General features: G+C 45.0%; 1 protein-coding gene across 1 annotated transcript in view; it reads left to right on the top strand.

Moving 5' to 3' along the window:
* The window catches only part of GNL3L (G protein nucleolar 3 like), a 28,517-nt gene that overhangs the window by 5,745 nt on the left and 561 nt on the right, over positions 1 to 22,211 (top strand). Inside the window, exons 5-14 of the mRNA XM_075835229.1 lie at positions 1,000 to 1,083; positions 1,463 to 1,598; positions 2,538 to 2,641; positions 3,379 to 3,523; positions 11,599 to 11,686; positions 11,803 to 11,980; positions 18,112 to 18,254; positions 19,202 to 19,338; positions 19,431 to 19,579; positions 20,589 to 20,763. Coding sequence (XP_075691344.1) covers positions 1,000 to 1,083; positions 1,463 to 1,598; positions 2,538 to 2,641; positions 3,379 to 3,523; positions 11,599 to 11,686; positions 11,803 to 11,980; positions 18,112 to 18,254; positions 19,202 to 19,338; positions 19,431 to 19,579; positions 20,589 to 20,763 — 1,339 coding nt within the window. The remainder of the gene's footprint in view (positions 1 to 999; positions 1,084 to 1,462; positions 1,599 to 2,537; positions 2,642 to 3,378; positions 3,524 to 11,598; positions 11,687 to 11,802; positions 11,981 to 18,111; positions 18,255 to 19,201; positions 19,339 to 19,430; positions 19,580 to 20,588; positions 20,764 to 22,211) is intronic.

The following is a 22,211-nucleotide window of genomic DNA, read 5'->3' as shown; positions in this document are numbered from 1 at the left end:
TACGGCGTTCACCGTGCGGGTGTGATATCTTTATAGTTATTGTCGTTACGGATGCGGCGATACCAAATACATGTAACTTTTTTTTACTTTTTTTTTTCACGCTAAAGCATTTTATATGGGGAAAAATTGGGTTTTTTATTTGGGATTTTTATTTATTTATTATAAACTTTAATAAACTTTTTTTTTATTTTTTATTCCCACTAGGGAACTTTACTGTGCGATTTATATTATCTCTTTTATAATACACTGCAATACTTCTGTATTGCAGTGTATTATGGCCTGTCAGTGTAAAACTCTGGCATGGCCTAGCAGCCAACCACTACAGGCAGACCTGGGGGCCTTTGTTAGGCCCCCGGCTGCCATATAAATCACTGGCAACCTGCAATCGCAGTGCCGGTAGGGTGAGAGAGGGAGCCCCCTCCCTCCAAAGCCACTTAGATGCGGCGCTCACTATTGAGCACCGCATCTAAAGGGTTAAACGGGCAGATTTTGACCTGGTAGCTGAGAGCAGGGAGTTTTAACTGCTCCTGGTGGCGATTCTTTATTCTGATGCAGCACCGCGAAAAGGCGTATTCATCAGAATAAAGCCTGGTCGTGGCCGCCGTGAAAAGGCATATTGGCGGTCACTAACGGGTTAACCATTACACAGTTCCTATCGAAATATAATGTAGTGCGTGGACATCCGGGTCCTCCAGAGAGGAATAGATTCTCCGCTCTGGCTAATAGATGAGGGAGGGGAATCCTTCTTTCTAAATCAAAAATGGGTTTTGGAAAGTAGTGAACCCCTTTAAATTTACATTAGCGCCATAAAGGAAACCTCCTTACTCGTCCTTTTATATGGTCAAGGTCCGCATGAGACGCACCTCTGTCCTCCATATTGGTGTTACCTATATAATGTATTGGATATAAGCTGTCTGACTAATCCACTGCCTGTCACATCAGTTTTCTGTGTCATTAATATGGCAAGTTGATGAATAATAAACCTTTATGTGTGTGCAGGAAGCAGATCTGCAGAACTTGGGGAAGCACGAGCAGCTGGAGAACGAGAATTCCAGGAAAGCCTATTATCGCGAATTTAAAAAGGTCTGAGCGTTGTCTACACTTACATGAATATTTTCCAGCTTCACATTCAGCCCCCACTGCGTGAATCTTGGTTTTTCAATTCTGCAACTTTTTTTATTCATTTTGTTTCAATTCTTCACCATTTTTCAATATCTCTGCTTGCTGTCAGTGAATGTAAAACAGTGTTTGTTTGTTTTTTTCAATGACTCTGATAATCCAGAATATATTCTGTCTGGTCCCATATGTTCTGGATTAAAGGAATTTATTTACTGCACTTCATATTTAACATTTAATTATATTCTATATGGCTTGTTCAGTAATTGAATACACTTGTCCTTTATAACCATATAATGTGTTAACACAGTAGTCACCTGATGTCCTATATATTCTTGGCATGTAGGTAGTGGAAGCTGCTGACGTTATCTTGGAAATCCTGGATGCTCGAGATCCGCTGGGTTGTCGATGCCCACAGGTGGAGCAGGCTGTAGTACAGAGTGGCACAAACAAAAAGCTGGTCTTGGTACTTAACAAAATAGGTATGTGTCTAAAAAATAGTGCACAACCATTCTAGAGTCAATAGTTATCCAGTCTTGTGTAAATAAAGCTTAAAGGGGTTGTCCAGTTTAGAAAACCCATTTTCATACACCCTATTAGGGAATTCTGAGTTAATTGTGGGGGGTGCTCAGTTCAGGATCCTCATCTCTTGGCCAGAGTGGAGAGTGGTTACAAAGAGCGTCCTTCACACTGGAGGACCTGTCCTGTCCTGCATTACACAGATGACCCATTGATCTGAATGGGAACTGTGTAATACTTAATTTCCCCTGTGGTGGCGCTGCAGGAAAATTAAAGACATACTGCCATACTGAAGATTACAGCTGATCGATAAAGGTCCCAGAGGGAGGAAACTTTGTGATCCGCTTCTTCTCAAGGTAGTCCGGTAACAAGTAGAGATTGTCGAAAGTAGAGAACCCCTTTTATAATGAAAAGTTCTGCAACTTTTTTTGATATACTTTGTGTTTCAATTTCTCACCATTTTCAAGATGTCCGCTTGCTGTCAGTGAATGTTAACTCATTTAAATTCAGAAGTTAAAACCTTGTCCTGATCTAGTCCTGCTCACACAGCTGCAGTTCGTTACAATTGTATTGAAAACTCAATGCAATTTTAGATTTTCCGCTCATGTCTTCAGACTACTCACCAACCGTTAATACAAGTCCATTGTCAGAATACAGTCTGCTATAAATACTAGTCTGCATTCTACAGATGGGTCGTAACAAAGGAATAATTTATCAAATTCCCTCAGCCTTGCATGTTATTATCCGAACACTACTGGGACAGGCATCCGACCCCCAACATCTACTAAAGTGTCCTGCTATGGGTTTCTAGTGTTGTCATTATTATAGATAGGGCACCGTGGGTAGTTTGAGTATAATTGATTCGTTTTTTATATTACAATTATTTATTTGTGTATTTTCAGATCTTGTATCCAAACCGATAGTGGAGAAATGGCTGAAGTACCTGCGGAATGAATTTCCCACTGTGGCGTTCAAAGCTTCTACTCAGCAACAAAATAAGAACTTGGTATTTTGCTTTCTGTAGGGTTTCTGCTTTTTGACCCCTTACACTTAAAGGGTACCCCCAATGATGTTACCGGCCACGTCTCCCGCCAGTAGTTTAAAAGCGACAGTGGGAGAATGGGCGGTCCGGTTGCCTGGGCAATGTTACTGCACTGAAGACCTCTTATGCAAAAGCCCTTTGCAGGAGAGGTTTCTGGCGACAGGTTCGCACACTCTGCTGTCACTTTTAAAGGGTAACTAAACTTTCAAAAAACTTCTGACGTGTCATAGTGACAGGTCAGAAGTTTTGATCGGTGGGGATGCAAGCACCGAGACCCCCACCGATCGCTAAAACGAAGCAGCAGACGCGCTCGGATGAGCGCTGAGCCGCTTAGTTTCTCATCAGCTTTTCTCTGAAAGTCGAGCAGTTGGTGTGCGGGCTCATAGACTTTCTATTGAGCCCGCACACCAATTGCTCAGCTTTCCGAGAAAAGCCAATAAGAGACTAAGCGTCTCAGCGCTCATTCGAGCGCTTCTGGCGCTTTGTTTTAGCGATTGCTGGGGGTCTCAGTGCTCGGATCGCCACCGAACAAAACTTCTGACCTGTCACTATGACATGTCAGAAGTTTTTTGAAAGTTTAGTTAAACTTTTTGGCGGGAGACAACCGGTAACCTCATTGTAGGGTAACTTTACTCTATGCATGGTTTTAGTATTGACATCAAGTGTAAACATTGTAGTAATTTTCTATCTTTATTTTATAGCAACAGAGCAGAGTACCAGTGACTCAAGCATCGGAGGACCTGCTAAGCTCTGGAGCCTGTATAGGGGCTGACTGTCTAATGAAGCTTCTTGGAAACTACTGCAGAAACCTGGACATCAAGACGTCTATAACAGTTGGGGTTGTAGGTGCGTTGTGTTATTTTCTCAACCATGTTATCAAAGAACCAGTACTGGGTCCCGGCGGCCATCATTTTCTCCCTGGCAGCTGGGACCAGAAGGTAGTGCGTCAAAATCCAGCATTGTCATCAGTGGGGAATGTCTTGATTTTACTTGTGTCACTGCATAGCAGAAGCAACTGGGAAATGATCCATTATATGTCGGAAAGACTCCCAAATGGAAAATTGCAATGGCAAACTCTGGTTGGATACAGCGATGTATCCACATAACCCCTTAAAGGGGTTGTCCACTTTGGACAATGTTTGTATGTAAGCAGGACTCCCCAACAATAAGCTGATGACAGGGTGTCACGTTACTGGGGCCCTCAGCAATCAGCTGTGATCTGTGAAGAAATCCAGAAGTGAGTTTTCAGGCAGCGCCACCACAGGGCAAATCAAGAATTACATCAGTTTCCATTGAAATTAAATGTACAGATGTGCTGGGTCTTCCAGAGCAAAACCAGACATTCCCGTTAATGTCTTCCCATGAACTTTTATGTTGGGCACTGTCTGGGCATGATACAGAGTGGCTGTAAACTACCTGGCGCAGAGCTAGTAACTCTTCTAACAGGTACATAGTAACATTTGCTATGGGTTTATGAGCCGGGATAGTCTTTATATTCGAATATTTTTCCATGTAAGACATTCTAATGGTTGGCCCCCACAGAATTACTGTGCCACTATGGCTTTTCCACTGCTTTTTTGGTAGAATTCATGGCCGGCCCATTCTAGTCAATGGCCGACCATGCAAAAGAAGTTGACCGGAGCCAAAGGGGCACATTTATTTTCCTAACTTTGTTTTATCGCCAGAGGTCACAGTGGTCAGACATTGATGGCATATCCTAGTGATAGCCCATCCATGTCTTGCGTGGGAGTACTTCTTTATAGGCTATGTACACCTTTTTGAAAAATCCTTTTATATATATATATCAGTGTGTTTGGCGCAACTTTCAAAATACTTTTCATTAAAAATGATTTTTACTTTTTGAGATACAGCTGCTTTGTATCCTGTGTACAGAGCAGCTGTATCGTTGGCTGAATCCTGTACCCGTCAGGTCAGCAAGTCCTGCGTGTTTCTGACATTGAGGATCCACCTGTAATCGATCACATCTTCGTTATGAACTTAGATGTGAGTGATGACGAAAGGATCCTGCATGTCAGAAACACTCAGGACCCACTGACACTGAACCCGTCAGTCCCGCTGACCTGACGGGTACAGGATTCAGCGCAAGATACAGCTGCTCTGTATACAGGATACAAAGTAGCTGTATCTAAAAAAGTAAAAATAATTTTTAACAAAAAAGTATTTTAAAAGTGGCACCAAACACTGATACACATTTTTATAAAAAAAAAAAAAAAAACGATTTAAAAGGTGAACATAGCCTTTAAAAGCTATGGACACCTTTTCAGTTTTTTTTAATAAATAGATCAGTCCGTGTGTTTTTTTTTTTTTTTGAAATTCTTTATTTTCGTGACAACAGCCACATATTTTCAGAATACACAATACAGCAGTTACATGTGGGAAAATATATCAACTTGCAAAAAACCAAGATGTGTGCTTTTGAAATTTACAATGTAAACCTACCACGAGGTAGTATTATATGTCATCTTTAAGGTATAAACATGAACTTCCCCACTATGCATAAGAAAGACATATTTAGTTAAAAGTACAGAATGAAGTGAAAGAGCAAGAAGGGGAGGAGAAGTAGTAACTCCCACCGGGGAGACCCCCACCACCCCCGAACAGGACCCCACGAGCTATCCATCAGTGTCCACACTTCCAAGAATGTCAGTGTAGAAGTCGGAGTCCTGAAACACGATCCACGGGGCCCACGTGCGACAGAACCTAGTGTGTGCATCGTGAATGGAGGAGGTTAGGTCCTCCATATGCATAAGGTCATTGACCTTCGAGATCCACAGAGACAGTGACGGCGGAGAGGATTTCTTCCAGCGTAAAGGGATACAATGTCGTGCAGCCATCACTAAAAAGTGAAGGAGAGAGCGTTTGTATGTGTTAGCCGGAATGTCACAGTGATGGAGGAGGAAGAAGGCCGCGTCCATGTTACAGGTAGCGTCTGTAACCTTGAGGATCACCCTTTTGACCCCGTCCCAAAATCCCGTTAGTCGTGAGCATGACCAGAAAGTGTGTAGAAGGGTACCATTGTCCAAACCGCATCTCCAACAGAGAGGTGAGACAGCCGGGAAGATGCGATGAAGGCGGACCGGGGTCCTATACCATCGTGAGAGCAACTTAAAGCTAGCCTCCTGATATCGTGAGCTAATTGATGTTTTATGAGCTAGGGTAAGAATTCGGGAACATTGGCTTGTGGTAAATGTGATTCCCAAGTCAGCCTCCCATTCCGAAATGTACCCAGGCGTCGGTAGGTCCGGCGGGTTTAGTAGAAGACGGTAAATTGTGGACAGAGTATGGCGCGCCGACCCATCCTCGGCACATATCGTTTCCAGCTGAGATTTAGGGGCGTGGAATAGGGCCGAAGAGGGCAATGAAGAGTAGAAGTGACGGAGTTGGAATACACGCCAATAACCCAATGGGGGGAGGTCAGGCATCCGTGTCAACTCTGCGAGAGAGAGCCACTCGGAGTTCTTCAAGAAGTGTTCTGCCCTAAATACCCCTGCCGACGACCAAGACTTGAACACCGGATCTGTCACTCCAGAGGGAAAGGAAGGGTTTCCCAGAATCGGAGTCATGGGAGAGCAGAGAGGGAGGAGATTCGATCGGACCACTGGAAGTGCACAACAACGGAGCGTGGGGCCCATCGTGGGATGACGGTGTAGGGACGTGGGAAGTCCCTGTTTCAACCAAGGAATCGTCTCTAAAGGAATCTCCGAGAAACCTTGCTCAAGGCCTATCCAGGCCTTAAAGGGGGCGTGCCTACACCAGTCAACCACTCGCGTCAGATGCGTTGAAATGTAGTACGAGCGAATGTCAGGGAGTGCTAATCCCCCCGTCTCCCGGGAGCGGCATAGGAGCGCACGACTGAGACGTGGGTGTTTGCCATTCCAAACAAAGGACTTTTGAATGGTATTAATCGCTTTGAAAAATGAAGGGGGGACCGCTATAGGAAGGGCTTGGAAGAGGTACAGCAGACGAGGAAGTATATTCATCTTAAAGATCGTGCAACGTCCCATCCAAGTAAATGTGCCCCCCGTCCATCTGGCGCAATCTGCTTTCACATCCGCGAGAAATCCTGGAAAGTTTAAGTTGTAGAGCTCCTTGAGGTCCGCAGGTATGCGCACTCCCAGGTACTTAAGGGCCACCGGGTTCCATTTGAAACTAAAAGATTGCTCCAATGAAGACAGCAGGGAAGGGGGAAGGGAGACACTCATGGCCTCGGATTTGGAGAAATTTATTTTAAAGTTAGAGAGGTTGGAAAATCGACTAAACTCCTGCATTAAATTCGGTAGGGAGACGGTGGGGTTAGTAAGAAAGAATAGCAGGTCGTCTGCGTACGCTGCCACCTTAGTGACCCGGGATCCCTCTCCTATTCCCTTAATATCCTGATTTGCACGAACATGTCTGAGGAAGGGTTCCAGGGTAAGGACAAAGATCAAGGGGGACAAAGGGCAGCCCTGTCGTGTCCCATTATGGATTGTAAAATCATCCGAGAGGATACCGTTCACCCTGACTCTGGCAGATGGGCAGGAGTACAATGACATTAACCATCCCATCATTTGAGGACCTAAACCGAGTCGGAGAAGTGTTTCCTCCATGTAAGTCCAATTGACTCTGTCAAATGCTTTTTCAGCATCAGTGGACAGGAGCATAAGTGGTACACGAGACAATTGGGATTTATATATGAGATTGATCGCCTTTGTGGTGTTATCCCGGGCCTCACGTCCCAACATGAACCCCGCCTGGTCAAGATGGATTATCCCACCAAGCAGAGGGGCCAGACGCATGGACAATATCTTGGCAAAGAGTTTAATGTCTGCGTTAAGCAGTGAGATTGGTCTGTAGCTAGCACACTGAGAAGGGTCTTTTCCCGGTTTGGGAATCACCGCTATATGGGCCCTAAGAGCGTCTGATGGAACGCGTGAGGAGGAGGATAGAGAATTCAGGGATGCCAGCAAGTGCGGCCCAATGCAGGAGATAAATTTCTTATAGTAGGGTAACGTGAAGCCGTCAGGCCCCGGGGCCTTCCCCGCAGCCGAGTTTTTGAGCGCATCAGTTAGTTCGGTCATGGTAATCGGTTCTTCCAAGGCAGTGAGTACCTCCTCTGTCAGGAATGGCAGACCTGAGTCCGCAATATAGGATTGGATATGTGCACGAATGTCGTTTGATGCCGTGGCCGGGTTGGTGGCGTCGGTGTTGTAAAGAGCAGCGTAAAAGTTACGGAACTGTGCCGCTATATCCAGAGGCATGTTGGCTCGTACGTTGGGGGAGGATGTAATAAAGGGGACATAAGTGCGCGCTTGTTGGATCCGCAGGGCTCTAGCTAGCGATCTGCTGCATTTATTACCATACTCGTAGAAATGACGCTTACATTTAGAGAGGGTGGCTTTAGCTTTGGATAATAATATGGTGCGTAACTCTTCCCGCTTCTGAATTAATGCAGATCTACATTCAACTTCATGGGTACGCTTATGTGTGACTTCTAGAGCTTTGATCTCCGACAATAGCCGAACGATAGTCACGGCGCGCTCTTTTTTCAATCGCGCTCCATGTTTGATGAAAGTGCCGCGAACAACGCATTTATGTGCCTCCCATAGCACCCTCGGGTTCGTGTCAACGGCTGTGTTTGTGATGAAATAGTCATCAAGCGTTCGCTGAACGTCTGATGAGACGAGGGAGTCATTAAGAAGCGAGGGATTGAGTTTCCACTGGGATTGGAACAATAACGGAGATTGCAATGAAATAGACATTGTGACAAGAGCATGGTCTGAGAAAGAGATCGAGTCAATGTCAGCCGCTTGTAGCGATGGTAGAGCGCTGTGCTTGATAAATAACAAATCAAGTCTGGAATAAATGTCGTGTACTGAGGAATAAAAGGAAAAGTCCCTATCCGATGGATGAAGAAGGCGCCACGTGTCTACAAAGTTGTGATCATGGAGGGCTCGTTTAATGCGACGCAATTGGGAGTGGGGGATTGATGATGAACCTGATGAAACATCCATGGTTGGGTCCAATGCTACATTGAAGTCACCTCCCAGGACAATGGTACCCTCCCCAAACTCCTCCAATGTGTCTAAAAAACCACTCAATGCTGTACCCTGACCCATATTAGGCAAATAGAAGGAGGCGAAGGTATAAATCTGTGAGTCGATGCTACCCTTGACCAAAAGCATTCGCCCCATTCCATCACTGCGAGCGTCCAGGTATTCCCAAGGGATAGAGCGGGAAAGAAGTATACTTGTCCCTCTGGATTTCGGGTCGGGAGAAAAGCTATGATATGAGTGAGGAAACCATAAGTTGGATAACTTAAAGGGTTTCTGTTCACTCAAATGCGTTTCCTGCAGGAAAGCTACATGTAATTGTCTGCCTTTCAGCATGTTGAGCAGGATGGATCGCTTCCCAGGACTATGTAAGCCCTTAACATTCAATGAGCCTATCCGTAGGTCTATCTGGGAATGACGGGCCATGTCCCCGGCGGGAATGGGTAGAGGGAAGGGAGGACAAGGAAGGAAGAAGTGAAAGATCAGACAGAAAAAAAAAAAATATACAGAAAAGGTGGCCCCGAGGCCAACTCCTACGTGGCAAGAAAACCTGTGGAGAAAAAGTTAGTGATACAACAGGAACAAGGAAAACCAAAGCAAAGCGGAGGGGGAGCCCCGCACAGTGAGCAGCATATTAAATGAACAATACAACTTTCGTCCAATGCCCCCCAGGGGGAGGACAAGGGAGGCCGGAACATCACATATAACCAGGCCCAACAATAAAGGCCCAACAAACAGTACTCTCCCTTTTTACTGAGACACCTAAGAGCGAGATATAGAGTGACACCAGGGCAGGGCCACCGATGGACTACGAGCTCAAGATATTATCCGGGTCCTTAATAGAGGGCCAATAAACCAGCAGGCCTCGTCTGGCACCACATGACCTAACGTAGCTTCCTGCCAGCCAGTACAATAACCCTGCCCGGATGCCCCGCCACATGAAAATACCCGCCGCCTCGTCTGTAGTAACTAAAAAGAAGGGAGGGGAGAGAAAGGGGATGGAAGGGAAGAGGAGGAATGTGAGAAGCAGGCACAAGGGAAGAGCAGACAGATACAGTCGATGCCCGCCAAAAGGTGAGCCATAAGATTAGTAGGGGATACCGCAGTACATATAACCGTTATAATCACCAGAAACCCCTTCCATAAGAACATTAAGATATGCATATGAGATATGAATAGAAGGCTAGAACATGTGGTATCCCCCCGGACAAATAAACAGCCGCTATATGGATATACAACACGGTAGACCACATGAAAAACTACAATGAAAGGGGTTAGCCCCTTAACTAGTGTTACAGTGCACATATAACATAACATGTAATATAATAGGACCCTAGGCAAAAATACTGTCACGTTAGCATAGTAATACACACACACCGCCCCCTGATTGTCCTCATGTACGTGACCGTAAACGGGCTCTAAGTAATGAAATGGGGGGGGCATGTATACCACAGCAAACCACCATGTTAGGGGTAAAGGGGGGGGGGAGGGAGAAGTTCAGTCCGTGTGTTTAGTGTAACTTCTTTATTAGTTTTTATTAAAAAAATGTTTACTTTTTTAGATACAGCTGCTCTGTATTCTCTATACAGAGCAGCTGTGTCATTCGCCATATACTGAATCCGTCAGTCCCGCAGACCTGTCTGGTTCAGTTTCGGCGGTTCCTGCGCATCTCTGACACGCAGGATCCACCTGTAAATGATCACATCTAAGTTGTGAACGTAGATTGATAGAGAATACAGAGCAGCTGTATCTAAAAAAGTCTAATTAATTTGTAATAAAAGCTAATAAAGAAGTTGCACTAAACGCACTGACTGATCTATTTATTAAAAAAAATAAAATTAGAGCCCTCGAGTGTATATAGCTTTTAAGATACAACTCTAGATCTATAACAGGAAAGAGGTGAACAGTCGAATTCTAGAAGTGATGAGATCCTGCAGGCGTCTACAGGGTGACTCAGAAGTCCGGAATCTCCTTGTATCTACAAGGCACTTCATAGTTGGAGCTCATCAATATTATCGATATGAGTATATAGACTGGTGTATACACCTACGACCTATGTTACTCTTGTCACACCCCCCTGCCATCTGTCTGACACTTCACTCAATTTGTAGGTTTTTAATGCTCGCCATTGACAATTTGATGACTGGGTGAAAATCAGTGTGGTGTCACCGATCCTGCACCATCTGCTAGTTCTATAGGGTCTTACTTACAAAGAAGGTCCAAGGATGGTAAACTGTCTGAGGTTTTCTTTAGGGGGTATCCGGATGAGGACATACCTGCTTCCTCAGGGGGTCTCTGTATAAGGACATACCTGCTTCCTCAGGGGGTCTCTGTATAAGGACATACCTGCTTCCTCAGGGGGTCTCTGTATAAGGACATACCTGCTTCCTCAGGGGGTCTCTGTATAAGGACATACCTGCTTCCTCAGGTGGTCTCTGTATAAGGACATACCTGCTTCCTCAGGGGGTCTCTGTATAAGGACATACCTGCTTCCTTAGGGGGTCTCTGTATAAGGACATACCTGCTTCCTTAGGGGGTCTCTGTATAAGGACATACCTGCTTCCTTAGGGGGTCTCTGTATAAGGACATACCTGCTTCCTTAGGGGTCTCTATCTAAGGACATACCTGCTCCCTTAGGGGGTCTCTGACATACCTGCTTCCTTAGGGGGGTCTTTCTAAGGACATACCTGCTTCCTTAGGGGGGTCTTTCTAAGGACATACCTGCTTCCTTAGGGGGGTCTATCTAAGGACATACCTGCTTCCTTAGGGGGTCTCCGACATACCTGCTTTTATTGGGGTTATCTCCTTTTATGTTCACTGAACTTTAACCCAGTTGTCTCTCTTTATCTTGGTCTATTTGCTTGTATTCAGGTTTTCCTAATGTGGGGAAGAGCAGTTTAATCAACAGCCTGAAGAGGGCGCGCGCGTGCAGTGTTGGAGCGACACCCGGCGTCACCAAGTAAGCACAAAGCGTGACATTTACTACTGATGTGTTTCTTATTGTGTTATTTGACATGACTATTGATCATGCCGGTATGTAGATCATTTCTAATCCCTAACATGTTATATAACCAGATGTCTGCAAGAGGTTCATCTGGACAAACACATCAAACTTCTGGACTGCCCAGGTATTGTTATGGCGACCTCCACATCCGATGCCGCCATGATCTTGCGTAACTGTGTGAAAATTGAGCAGTTGATTGACCCAGTAGGACCGGTGGAAGCCATCCTGAGACGCTGCAATAAAGACCAGGTATTTGATGCAGGGTGTGTCCGGGTAGATGTCCAGTATTTCCTAATTTTTCATTTATTTTGTGGATTTTTAAGCAAATGAAGCTTGTTTTCTGGATTACGTTCGAATGAAAACTTGTCCTGGTTGGGGCGCCCGTCCACATAAAGAAGGATTTAAAGCCCTTTTACACGGGCCTATTATCGGGCATTCAAGCGTTCACCGTGTAAACAGGGAGACGTGCTGCCAACATGATGGCAGGGCGGCCCATCTCCGCCGGCTACCTTGTTGGGTGTCCTTACGGGCATACAATAAGTGGACTGAAATAGAGAAGCTATGGATGGCTCCGGTCCACCCAAACTCTTTGTTATGGGGCGATCCGCTGGTATTGCCGTCTTCATCTCTGTTTTGTCCCATGCGCTTTCAGCGGGCGGTGTGGGAAACCTGTAAAAAACGCTTTAATTTGGCGTCGGGTTGCCCACCCTTGACCTCGGTACGATATGGTTGATCCTCACACGCTAGAGCTTCACCCGTTCTCATACTTTCAAAGACATCATAATGTCCCCTCTTCTACATTTTTCCACTATCTTCAGATCAGACATTACATGCAACAAACTTTCAGATCCACGCGGGTCACTACACCTACAAGCTTCGAAATGCTGTGTCGTCATACTACCACTACTAAAGGGCTTATATCCGCTATTTATGCGATACTGCTATCCCCGGATGACTCCCCTCCGCCTGGGCATAGGTACATGTTGAAGTGGGAGACCCTGTTGAATAAATCTATCCCTCTCTCATTGTGGCAGATTATCTGGTCACAAGCAGCTAAAACCTCCATCTGCACTGCATATAAAGAAAACCAATATAAAATTCTGATGTTTTGGTACCACACCCCTGCCTTTCTGCATAGCTTCAATCCGGGTATTCCTTCAGATTGTTGGCGATGTAGAAATCAGAGAGGAGACCTGTTCTATATCTTTTGGAGCTGTTCCCTGGTGCAACAGTTTTGGTTGGAGGTTAGGAATTTGGCGTTGGCGGTGTCACAGCAGGATATTCCTCTAGACCAGGGGTGGGCAAACTTTTTGACTCGCGGGCCACAATGGGTTCTAAAATTTGACAGAGGGGCCGGGCCAGGAGCATTTGGAGGGAGTGTTTGGGCCGGATATACTAAAGCATTAAATGTAGTGTGTGCAAACCTCATAGCACAGTAAGAACACTACAACCCAATTTATTAACTGTCTTTCAAATGTGAAAAATAGCCCTTATCAGTTAATAAATTTGTCTCAAGGAATATGCAAGATATGGCATTTACATACTATTTCGCAGATACTGGGAGGAGGAAATGTAAATAGATTAAAATAACATACGCACTGTGATTTATCAAGAAAAAAGTTCTGTTGACTCTGTAAATTAGCTGCCAACCTCTGAGCAGTAGCCGCCCGTTCTTGTGTTGACTGCTTGCTAGCATAGTTTGCATGCTTCGTGGCAAAGTGACGGCTGATATTGTACTCTTTGAAAACCGAAGGGCTTAATGGTGACGTGAAACGAAGTGAAAATTAAAGTGAAATAAAGAGAAATACGCGCCACATTAACCCCTTAATGACCGGGCCATTTTGCACGTTAATGACCAAGGATTATTTTTTGTTTTTTCATGGTCGCATTCCAAGAGTCGTAACTTTTTTTTTATTACGTCGACATAGCCGTATAAGGGCTTGTTTTTTGCGGGACGAGTTGTATTTTGTAATTGTACCATTTTTAGATGCTTATAATATATTGATTAACTTTTATTAACTTTATTTTAGGAGAGAATTGAAAATAAGCAGCTATTCCAGCATTAATTTTCACGTTATAAATTTATGCCCTTTACTATGCAGCATAAATAACATGTTACCTTTATTCTACGGGTCGGCACGATTACGAGGATACCAAATATGTAAAGGTTTTATATGTTTTCCTATGTTTGCACAATAAAAACCCTTTTAGAAAAAAATTACTTGTTTTTGCATCGCCGCGTTCCAAGAGCCGTCATTTTTTTATTTTTCCGTCGATGTGGCCGTATGTGGGCTTGATTTTTGCGGGCCAATGCGTAGTTTTCATTAGTACTATTTTGGGGTACATAGGACTTATAGATTAACTTTTATTTTATTTTTTATGGGGGGAATGGGAGAAAAGAGAGAATTTTGCCGTTGTTTTTTGCGGGTTTTTTGGACGCCGTTCATCCGGCGGTTTAATTAATGTGTTCATTTTATTGGTCAAGTTGTTACGATCGCGGGGATACTATATATGTGTATGTGTGATTTGTTTTTACACTTTTACTGAATAAAACCACTTTTTGGCAAAAAAAGTAGTTTTATTTGATTTTGACTGTAATTATTTTATTTTTTTTCAACAAACTTTATTTAACTGATTGACATTTTTTTTTTAAGTCCCACCAGGGGACTTCACTATGCGATGTGCCGATCGCATATATAATGCTTTGGTATACTTAGTATACCAAAGCATTATTGCCTGTCAGTGTAAAACTGACAGGCAACCTGTTAGGTCATGCCTCCGGCATCGCCAAACAGGCAGTTGCGGAAGACAGACCTGGGGGTCTTTGTTAGACCCCCGGCTGTCATGGAAACCCGACGGCGACCCGCGATTTGTTTGCGGGGGCGCCGATCGGGTGACAGAGGGAGCTCCCTCCCTCTGTCAAACACATTAGATGCCGCTGTCACTATTGACATCGGCATTTAATGGGTTAAACTGCCGGAATCGGAGCGCGCTTCGATTCCGGCAGTTGCAGCAGGAGCCAGGCTGTGTATAACAGCCGTGCTCCTGCCGCTGATCGCGTGGGTACACTGGCAGTACCCGCGCCATCACAGGACGGATATATCCGTCCTCCTGCGCGAACTAGCAGCTGCTGAGGACGGATATATCCGTCCTTCGGCGTTAAGGACAACGGTCCATGTGTTTTGAGTGCGCCATCTATTGGGAAAACGTGGGCATTGCAGGGAAAGGGGAAAAAAAAGGAGGTTTTTACTATGATTTGGACAAGTTCGGCGGGCCGGATTAAAAAGCCTAACGGGCCGTATGTGGCCCGCGGGCCGTAGTTTGCCCATGTCTGCTCTAGACCCTCTTTATTATCTCCTGAATGTCCCCCCTAGGTCCCTGGAGAAGCCACTAGCCCGACACTTTCTCACCGCCGCTAAGACGTTGATAGCTTGGAAATGGAGACAGACAACCCCTCCTTCTCACATCGACTTACTGACTAGAATTAGGGAAATTCGCACTATGGAGCATATGACAGCCTCTATTGACAATGCGCTGGACCGGTTCAAAGTGGTGTGGGATCTGTATTGGTTACAGATATCTCAGGATTAGGCCATAGATTGATCTCTGGCTATCCCTCCCCCCTTTTGTCTCTTCCCCGGTGTCTTGTTTTGTCTGTTTGAATTTACTGCTATGTCAAATGGATTGTATGGCCTGCCCATGCGTCCTAATGTTATGTGTATATTTTGAAAATTTTCAATAAAAATACAGTTGAAACCAACATGATAGCAATGTATAGGGACGCGCGATCCTAGTAACGATTGCTCGTCTCTATACACAACCGATCATTGCGCCTTGTAAAAGGAGTAAACTAGCGCCAATCCATGAGCTGTCACGTTGATTGGTGCTCGTTTTCATGGCCCATATTGGCCCTGTAATAGGACCCTAAGCCTCACCCTGGTAGTATTGATGTAAAGCAGCCTTGAAATGTATACAGCACACCAAATGGCATGTTATTTCTACAGAGCTGGCGAGATGGGGGAATGCTAGGTGCCTCTTATCTTGGGGGGGAAATAATAGGATCAGGTAAAAAAAAAATACAACCTAAGGGTAGAAACATACAGAGCAGCTGTATTTAGCGCTAAACCCTGTTCCTGTCCGGTCCGGAGGACTGAGTGGTTCAGTGTCAGCGGGTTCTGCGTGTCTGACATGCAGGATCCGCCTGTAAACTCTCACCTCTAAGTTATGAACGTAGATTTGATAGATTGCAGGTGGATCCTGCATGTCAGAGACGCAGAACCCGCTGACACTGAACCAGTCAGGTCCGTGGGACTGACGGATTGAGGTCATAGCGAATGATACAGCTGCTCTGTATATAGTATACAAAGCAGCTGTATTTCAAAACGGTAAAAATCATTTTTAATAGAAAAGGTTTACATGGCCTTTATTATAGTGTAGATTATGGTGATAATAGAGTATTCCGTTTTTATCCAGCGCCTTACCTCATAAAACTCTTGGAAGCAGTCTGCTGTGCTCTGATAAATACTCATTCGGGGATATTGATTTTTGTGGTCAAAGTGTTTTATTAGACTTTTGCTACCTTTTTGTATATTTATCGAGCACCTTAGGGATATTATTATCATACACCTACCTAGTGCACTTCATTTACACCCCCCTGCGCCCCACACTTTTCATTTACACCCCCCCTGCTCCCCACACTTTTCATTTACACACACCCTGCTCCCTGCTCTTTACATTTACACCCCCCCCTGCTCCCCACACTTTTCATTTACACACACCCTGCTCCCCGCTCTTTACACTTACACATCCCCTGCTCCCTACTCGTAGCAAAACTGAAATATACTCTTATGCACTGGCACTTTATCTACTACCCCTGTATTATTGACAATGAGGCTGGGTTCACACACCCTATTTACGGACGTAATTCGGGCGTTTTAGCCCCGAATTACGTCCGAAAATGCGGCTCAATAGCGTCGGCAAACATCTGCCCATTCATTAGAATGGGTCTTACGATGTTCTGTTCCGACGGTAATTTTTTTACGCGTCGCTGTCAAAAGGCGGGGCGTAAAAAAGACGCCCGCGTCAAAGAAGTGCCTGTCACTTCTTCAGACCTAAATGGAGCCGTTTTCCATTGACTCCATGGAAAAACAGCTCCAATTACGTCCGTAATGGACGCAGCGAAAAGCGCCTCAACATGCCATTACGGCTGAAATTACGGAGCTGTTTTCTCCTGAAAACAGCACCGTAATTTCAGCCGTAACGGACGCTGCCGTGTGAACATACCCTTACTTATGTGGGATTAGAACTCATTCGTATTTAGACCCATTTGGGGTCAATCTTCTACTCTGTGTGAACTCATAATAGCCTTTTAATGTGTACATATAATCCAGCATTATTTGGTCTCGCTTCAATATACCACGTAGTTTTACTAGAGTCTTTTTATGTTTTTGTAATATTGTTTGTCTTATTTGCTATATTCTTATATAGACATGGCTATTTCTTCGGTATAGTTCACGCTTGTGTGAACGTAGCCTTAAACTTACCATATTGTGGTCACTATTGCCCAAGTGCTCCCGGACCTCCACATCTGATATTGTCTGGTCTATTAGATAAGATCAGGTCCAGCACATTATCCCCTCTGGTCGGTTTATTAACTAAGTGAAATAATTCTCTTGAATTGTGTATAAAAACTTCCGGCTTTTATCACATCCAGCAGCCTTGATGCCCCAATTAATGTCAGGACAGTTAAAATCCCCCATATTAAGGACCCCATTATTATTTGCTGCCTATTCTATGTGTTGCCGCATTTCACCCTCCGCCATGTTCGGTGGCTTATAACAAACTCCAATTATCAGTTTTCCGTTAGTGCCTCCCCCAATGTCTTCGTTCAGCACTGGTCATAGTGATTTTTTGTTTTCTTTTTTCTTAAAATAATTTTATTTCATAGAATTTCCCCTTGAAACAATACCAGTAATTATTCTTTAAGCTCTTGAGTCGTCTCCCTGACAAATATTTGACATTTTATTCAGCTTATGTCTGTTTCTGAGAAAGCTGAGTGACAAACCTTGTCAGATCTGTACTGGTGATTTTATTGGTTGTCACCCAGCTTTCCCAGGCGTCTGAACAGTAAATCCGCCTAGTAATGCAGCGGCATGGGGCGTATCACTGGAGGTTTGGAATTTTCGGTAACATCCCAAGCTGTAACTGCGGCTATATAGGCGGTCACCCAGCTTTCCCCGAAACAGATTTTTTTTAAAGAACTCCAGTAGTTCTATATACTGCTGAGTAATGATGATGACTAATGTTCCAACAACGGAAAAGAATTCATCGTTGGTTTGGGGGTAAATTAAATAATTTCAGGCTTAACTCTTGTCCCACAGATCATGCAGCACTACAAGGTGACAGATTTCAGAGATACGTTGGAGTTCTTGGCCATGTTGGCAAAAAGGCAGGGAAAGCTGAAGAAGGGAGGCGTGCCGGACCACGAGAAAGCCGCCAAGTCGGTTCTAACAGACTGGGTCAGGTAAATTAGTCTTTTTCTGTTTCTATAAATAAATGAACACTTCAATTATGAAATCCCATTCAGGTTTCTGATCAGCTTTTTCCGGAAAGCCGATGTATCGGAGTACGGGCTCATAGACTTTGTATAGATTCCGTACACCGATCCATTTATTTCCGGAAAAAGCCGAACAGACACGAAGCGGCTCAGCACTCACACCAGCGCTTCAGCTGCTTCGTTCTAGCGATTGGAGGGGGTCTCCGTGCCCGGGGCAGCAAACTACTAAGGCCTTATTCAGACTGACACATTTGAGCATCTGTATTATGCCCATAAAATCTGAACACTCTAGAATTCTATGATCATCCAAATTCATGAACCGTGGGTGGTGCGGGTCTTGAAACCTAAGGGCACCCACACATGTAGCCAATTTTTTTGCAGATTTTCTGCAGCAAAATTTTGCTCCAGATTTCACCCCTTTTGCATTGACCATTTTTATGGGTAAAAAATTCTGGTGGATGAGATTCTCTTGCCAGCAACAATGTGCCGCTGCATATTTTCTGCCCGCTAATTCAGACGGAAATCCGCTAGGTGTGCAGGCGGCCTGGTGAAGGAAGAGCTCTCTACTGGTGAGAACCACAGAGGTGCTTGAATGGTCCGTACAAACTGCTCTCTTAGGCCCCATGCACACGGCCGTGCCCATAATCACGGTCAGCCACTCGCATTTGCGGGCTGTGCTCCCATATAAAGAATGGGAGCACGGTCCGTAAATACACGGGAAGGTGTCCGTGGACCATAGAAATTAATGGGTTTGTAATTACGGACGGGCTCTACAGTCGTGTGCATGGGGCCTTACTGTTGTAGGTGTTTCATAAGAGGGGGCAACTCATTCCTGCAGCCACGGGTGAACTGGCACCAGCAGCAGAGACGGGTGGTCTTCTGTGTAATCTTATTCTGTGTTGTCTCTCCTGCAGTGGTAGAATCAGTTACTTCACTCACCCGCCCGAGACGCACACATTACCAACCCACATCAGTGCAGAGATCGTCACAGAAATGGGGAAGGCGTTTGATTTTGAAGCCCTGGAGATGGATAATAAAGAATCTTTGTCCAGTGAGTATAAGTTGTAATGGGGCGCGAGTCTCCACGTCCTCCATCACCGGCGGTACAAGTCTACATCTCGTATGTTCTTGTTCTCTGTACAGAAGTCCAGTCTGCTCCTCAGGGGATTGCCATGGAGAGCTCAGATTTGACATCTGGGGCAGGGCGGGAGGTGGATGATATAGAACTGGAGGATTCTAGTGAAGAAATAGAGGAACCAGCCGACAAAATGGAAGACGACGTAGATGATGAGGTATGTACAATGCTACAAGAAAACTCCTTTCATTATTCTGGACGGTCTCTTGTTAGAATTCTGAATTTTGCCATTCCTCTATTATTCCTCCTGGAAACGCATGAATAAATTAACAACTAAGCATTACCTTCTCTGTCAATAAGACGCGTCCCAACAAAGTCCAATCAGTGCTGACAGCGTCAGTGTGTAGGGATCCGCCTCTGACAGAATAGTAATGCCCAGTTGTCAATTTTTTCAATTATTTCCAGGAAGGATAACAGATGAACGGAACAGGGTTCTAAGAACAAATGCTCCAGTATTCATACGGATTCGGGGAGAATGTAAGTATTTACTAAAAACTGACATCTCAGAAGAGCTGACCAGTCCTCTGCTATGCCTCATGCATACGAATGTGCGCCGGCCGAGTCCCGTCAGCGATCCATGAAAAGATAGGACATGTCCTATCTTTCCACGGATTGGAGAACAGGGTCAGTTTTCACAGATCCGACTCAGCTGCTAAAGTGAATGGGTCCGTGAAAACTATCGGGTACCACTTGGATGCCGTTAAAAACGTCCCCAATAGCATATCGGTCGTGTGAAACTGGTATAAATGTTTTATCCAGGATTAGGGGGAGGTTGGAAGATGCCGTTGTAGAAACAGCGCCATGTCTGTTCTTGGGCTGTGTATAGTATTGCAGCCTGTACCATTGTAAGTAAATGGGGCAGGACTGCAATACCAGACAGAACATAGACAGACGTGCCACTGTCTCTGGACAAACCCTTTAAGAAATAGATACACAAGTATAATAGCGGTACACACAAGTGTCGAGATTTAAACCATCCCCTCCTAATATTAACCTTCATCGGTTGAGCCTTTAACATATTCGAGTGTTGCGTTATGAAAAATTCAGGTAATTGTACAAATTCTGGAGTAGTTGCAATTTAGAAAAACTTCCACTGGCAGATAGAATTGAAGGCGTCCTACATGTCTTATAGTAACAAGCCCCCATGTTTCCGATGTCTTTTATAGTTTGGACCTATGACTGTCGAAATTAAAGCCGCCAAAAGCAAGGGCAAGGGAGAAACCGAGCCAGCCGTACCCAGAGCGCCAAGCTTGAAGGAAATCCAGTCAGTGGATCCGCTACAACAAGGACAGGCCCTGCATGCGGCCGGCAAAAGGAGGAAAAAGCTGCAGAAAAGAGCAAGTGAGTGCACCGTGTGCTGCATGACTTCTAGTGATGTGTGAGCCGGCGATCTCATGATCAGGAGCTTAGACTAAGGCCTCGTGCACACGACCGGGGTGCTGTGCACGGCTTGTGATTTGCGGCTCGGACGGCCGTGGAGGTGTCATCCGCCGGCCACAAATCACAGGCCGCGCACGTGGCAGTGTACATTCATTTCAATGAACCTGGACTGCAAAATGCTGCCCATATGGGACATGTCCTAGGCTTTTTTTTGTGGCCCAGGTTCCCGGGGGAAACAACGGTCTTCTGAATTGGCCCCTAGAAATGAATGGGACCGCAATTCACCCGCAGATTTGCAGGTGAATTGTGGCCGCAAAAACATGTTCGTGTGCATGAGGCCTAAGGCTCTCTGCACGTAGAGCTGATTTTCCATCCAGATTTTTGGGTGGAAGAGTGTTGCAAGCAAGTGGATGAGACTTTAAAAAAAATCTCGTCCAAATGCTGCTAAACTATCTCCATGCGGAAATCAGAGCAATCTCGTTCTATATGTTCACCCTTTTCAAAGTAGAAGAGGTGAAATCTATAGGTACCACCTGAGGACTTTGCTGAACAAACGTTACGGAAATTCGCAGCATTTCCGCCCCGTGTAAAATCAGCCTGAGACCTCGTGCACAAAACAAATATGGAGTCCCTACGGTTCTCTATTAGGGCACGTTCACAGTAGTGTAAACACGGCACATTTCCCGCAACAGATTTAATTGTGGAAAATCGACAGCGTATTACAGTAACGGCAGAGTGGATGAGATCTGAAGAAATCTCATCCACACGCCGTGTAAATAATCAGACGAAAAAAAAAGAAATCAGAAATTGACCTGCGGTGCGTTTTTTTTAAAATCTGCAGCATGTCAATTTCCGTTGTGGGTTTAAAATGTAATGGGGTGGTAAAACCGGCAACAAATAAGTGTTGCGATTTTGCAGCTGAAAAGCTGCAATTTCACTACAAAAATCGCTACAAAATGAATTAAAAAAACCAAACGTTTATACCTACAGCCCGGCCAATGTCATAGCGACACTTTCTTCCGTTTTCCGTTCAGCGATGACGTTTCATCCCATGTGACTGCTGCAGCCAATCACAGGTCGTAGTGGTCACATGGGCTGTAGTGTCATCCCAGGGGGCCGGCCAAGAGAACAGAAGAAAGTGTCGCTATGACAAGAGACCGGGGTAAATTAAAAAAGAAAAGAAAGTATTATAAGGCCACTGTTCACCGTATAGGACATTCTGGCCGAAAAACTGCATCACAATTTGTGTACTTCTACACAGCGGTCTCTCTGTGTGAACGTGGCCTGAAGCTGCCAGTGGCACTCAATGTGCTGTCGTATCAGGACTCTGCACAGCATGGTGTTGTCCCAACGCTTCTAGGGGACAATTCCACGGTAATACGGCAGGTGATGGATTTTATATCCAATCG

This window comes from Rhinoderma darwinii, chromosome 8, assembly GCF_050947455.1.
Source record: "Rhinoderma darwinii isolate aRhiDar2 chromosome 8, aRhiDar2.hap1, whole genome shotgun sequence".
Lineage (NCBI taxonomy): Eukaryota > Metazoa > Chordata > Amphibia > Anura > Rhinodermatidae > Rhinoderma > Rhinoderma darwinii.
Note: the sequence above shows the minus strand (reverse complement) of the source record. Positions and strands in the feature narration are given on the sequence as shown.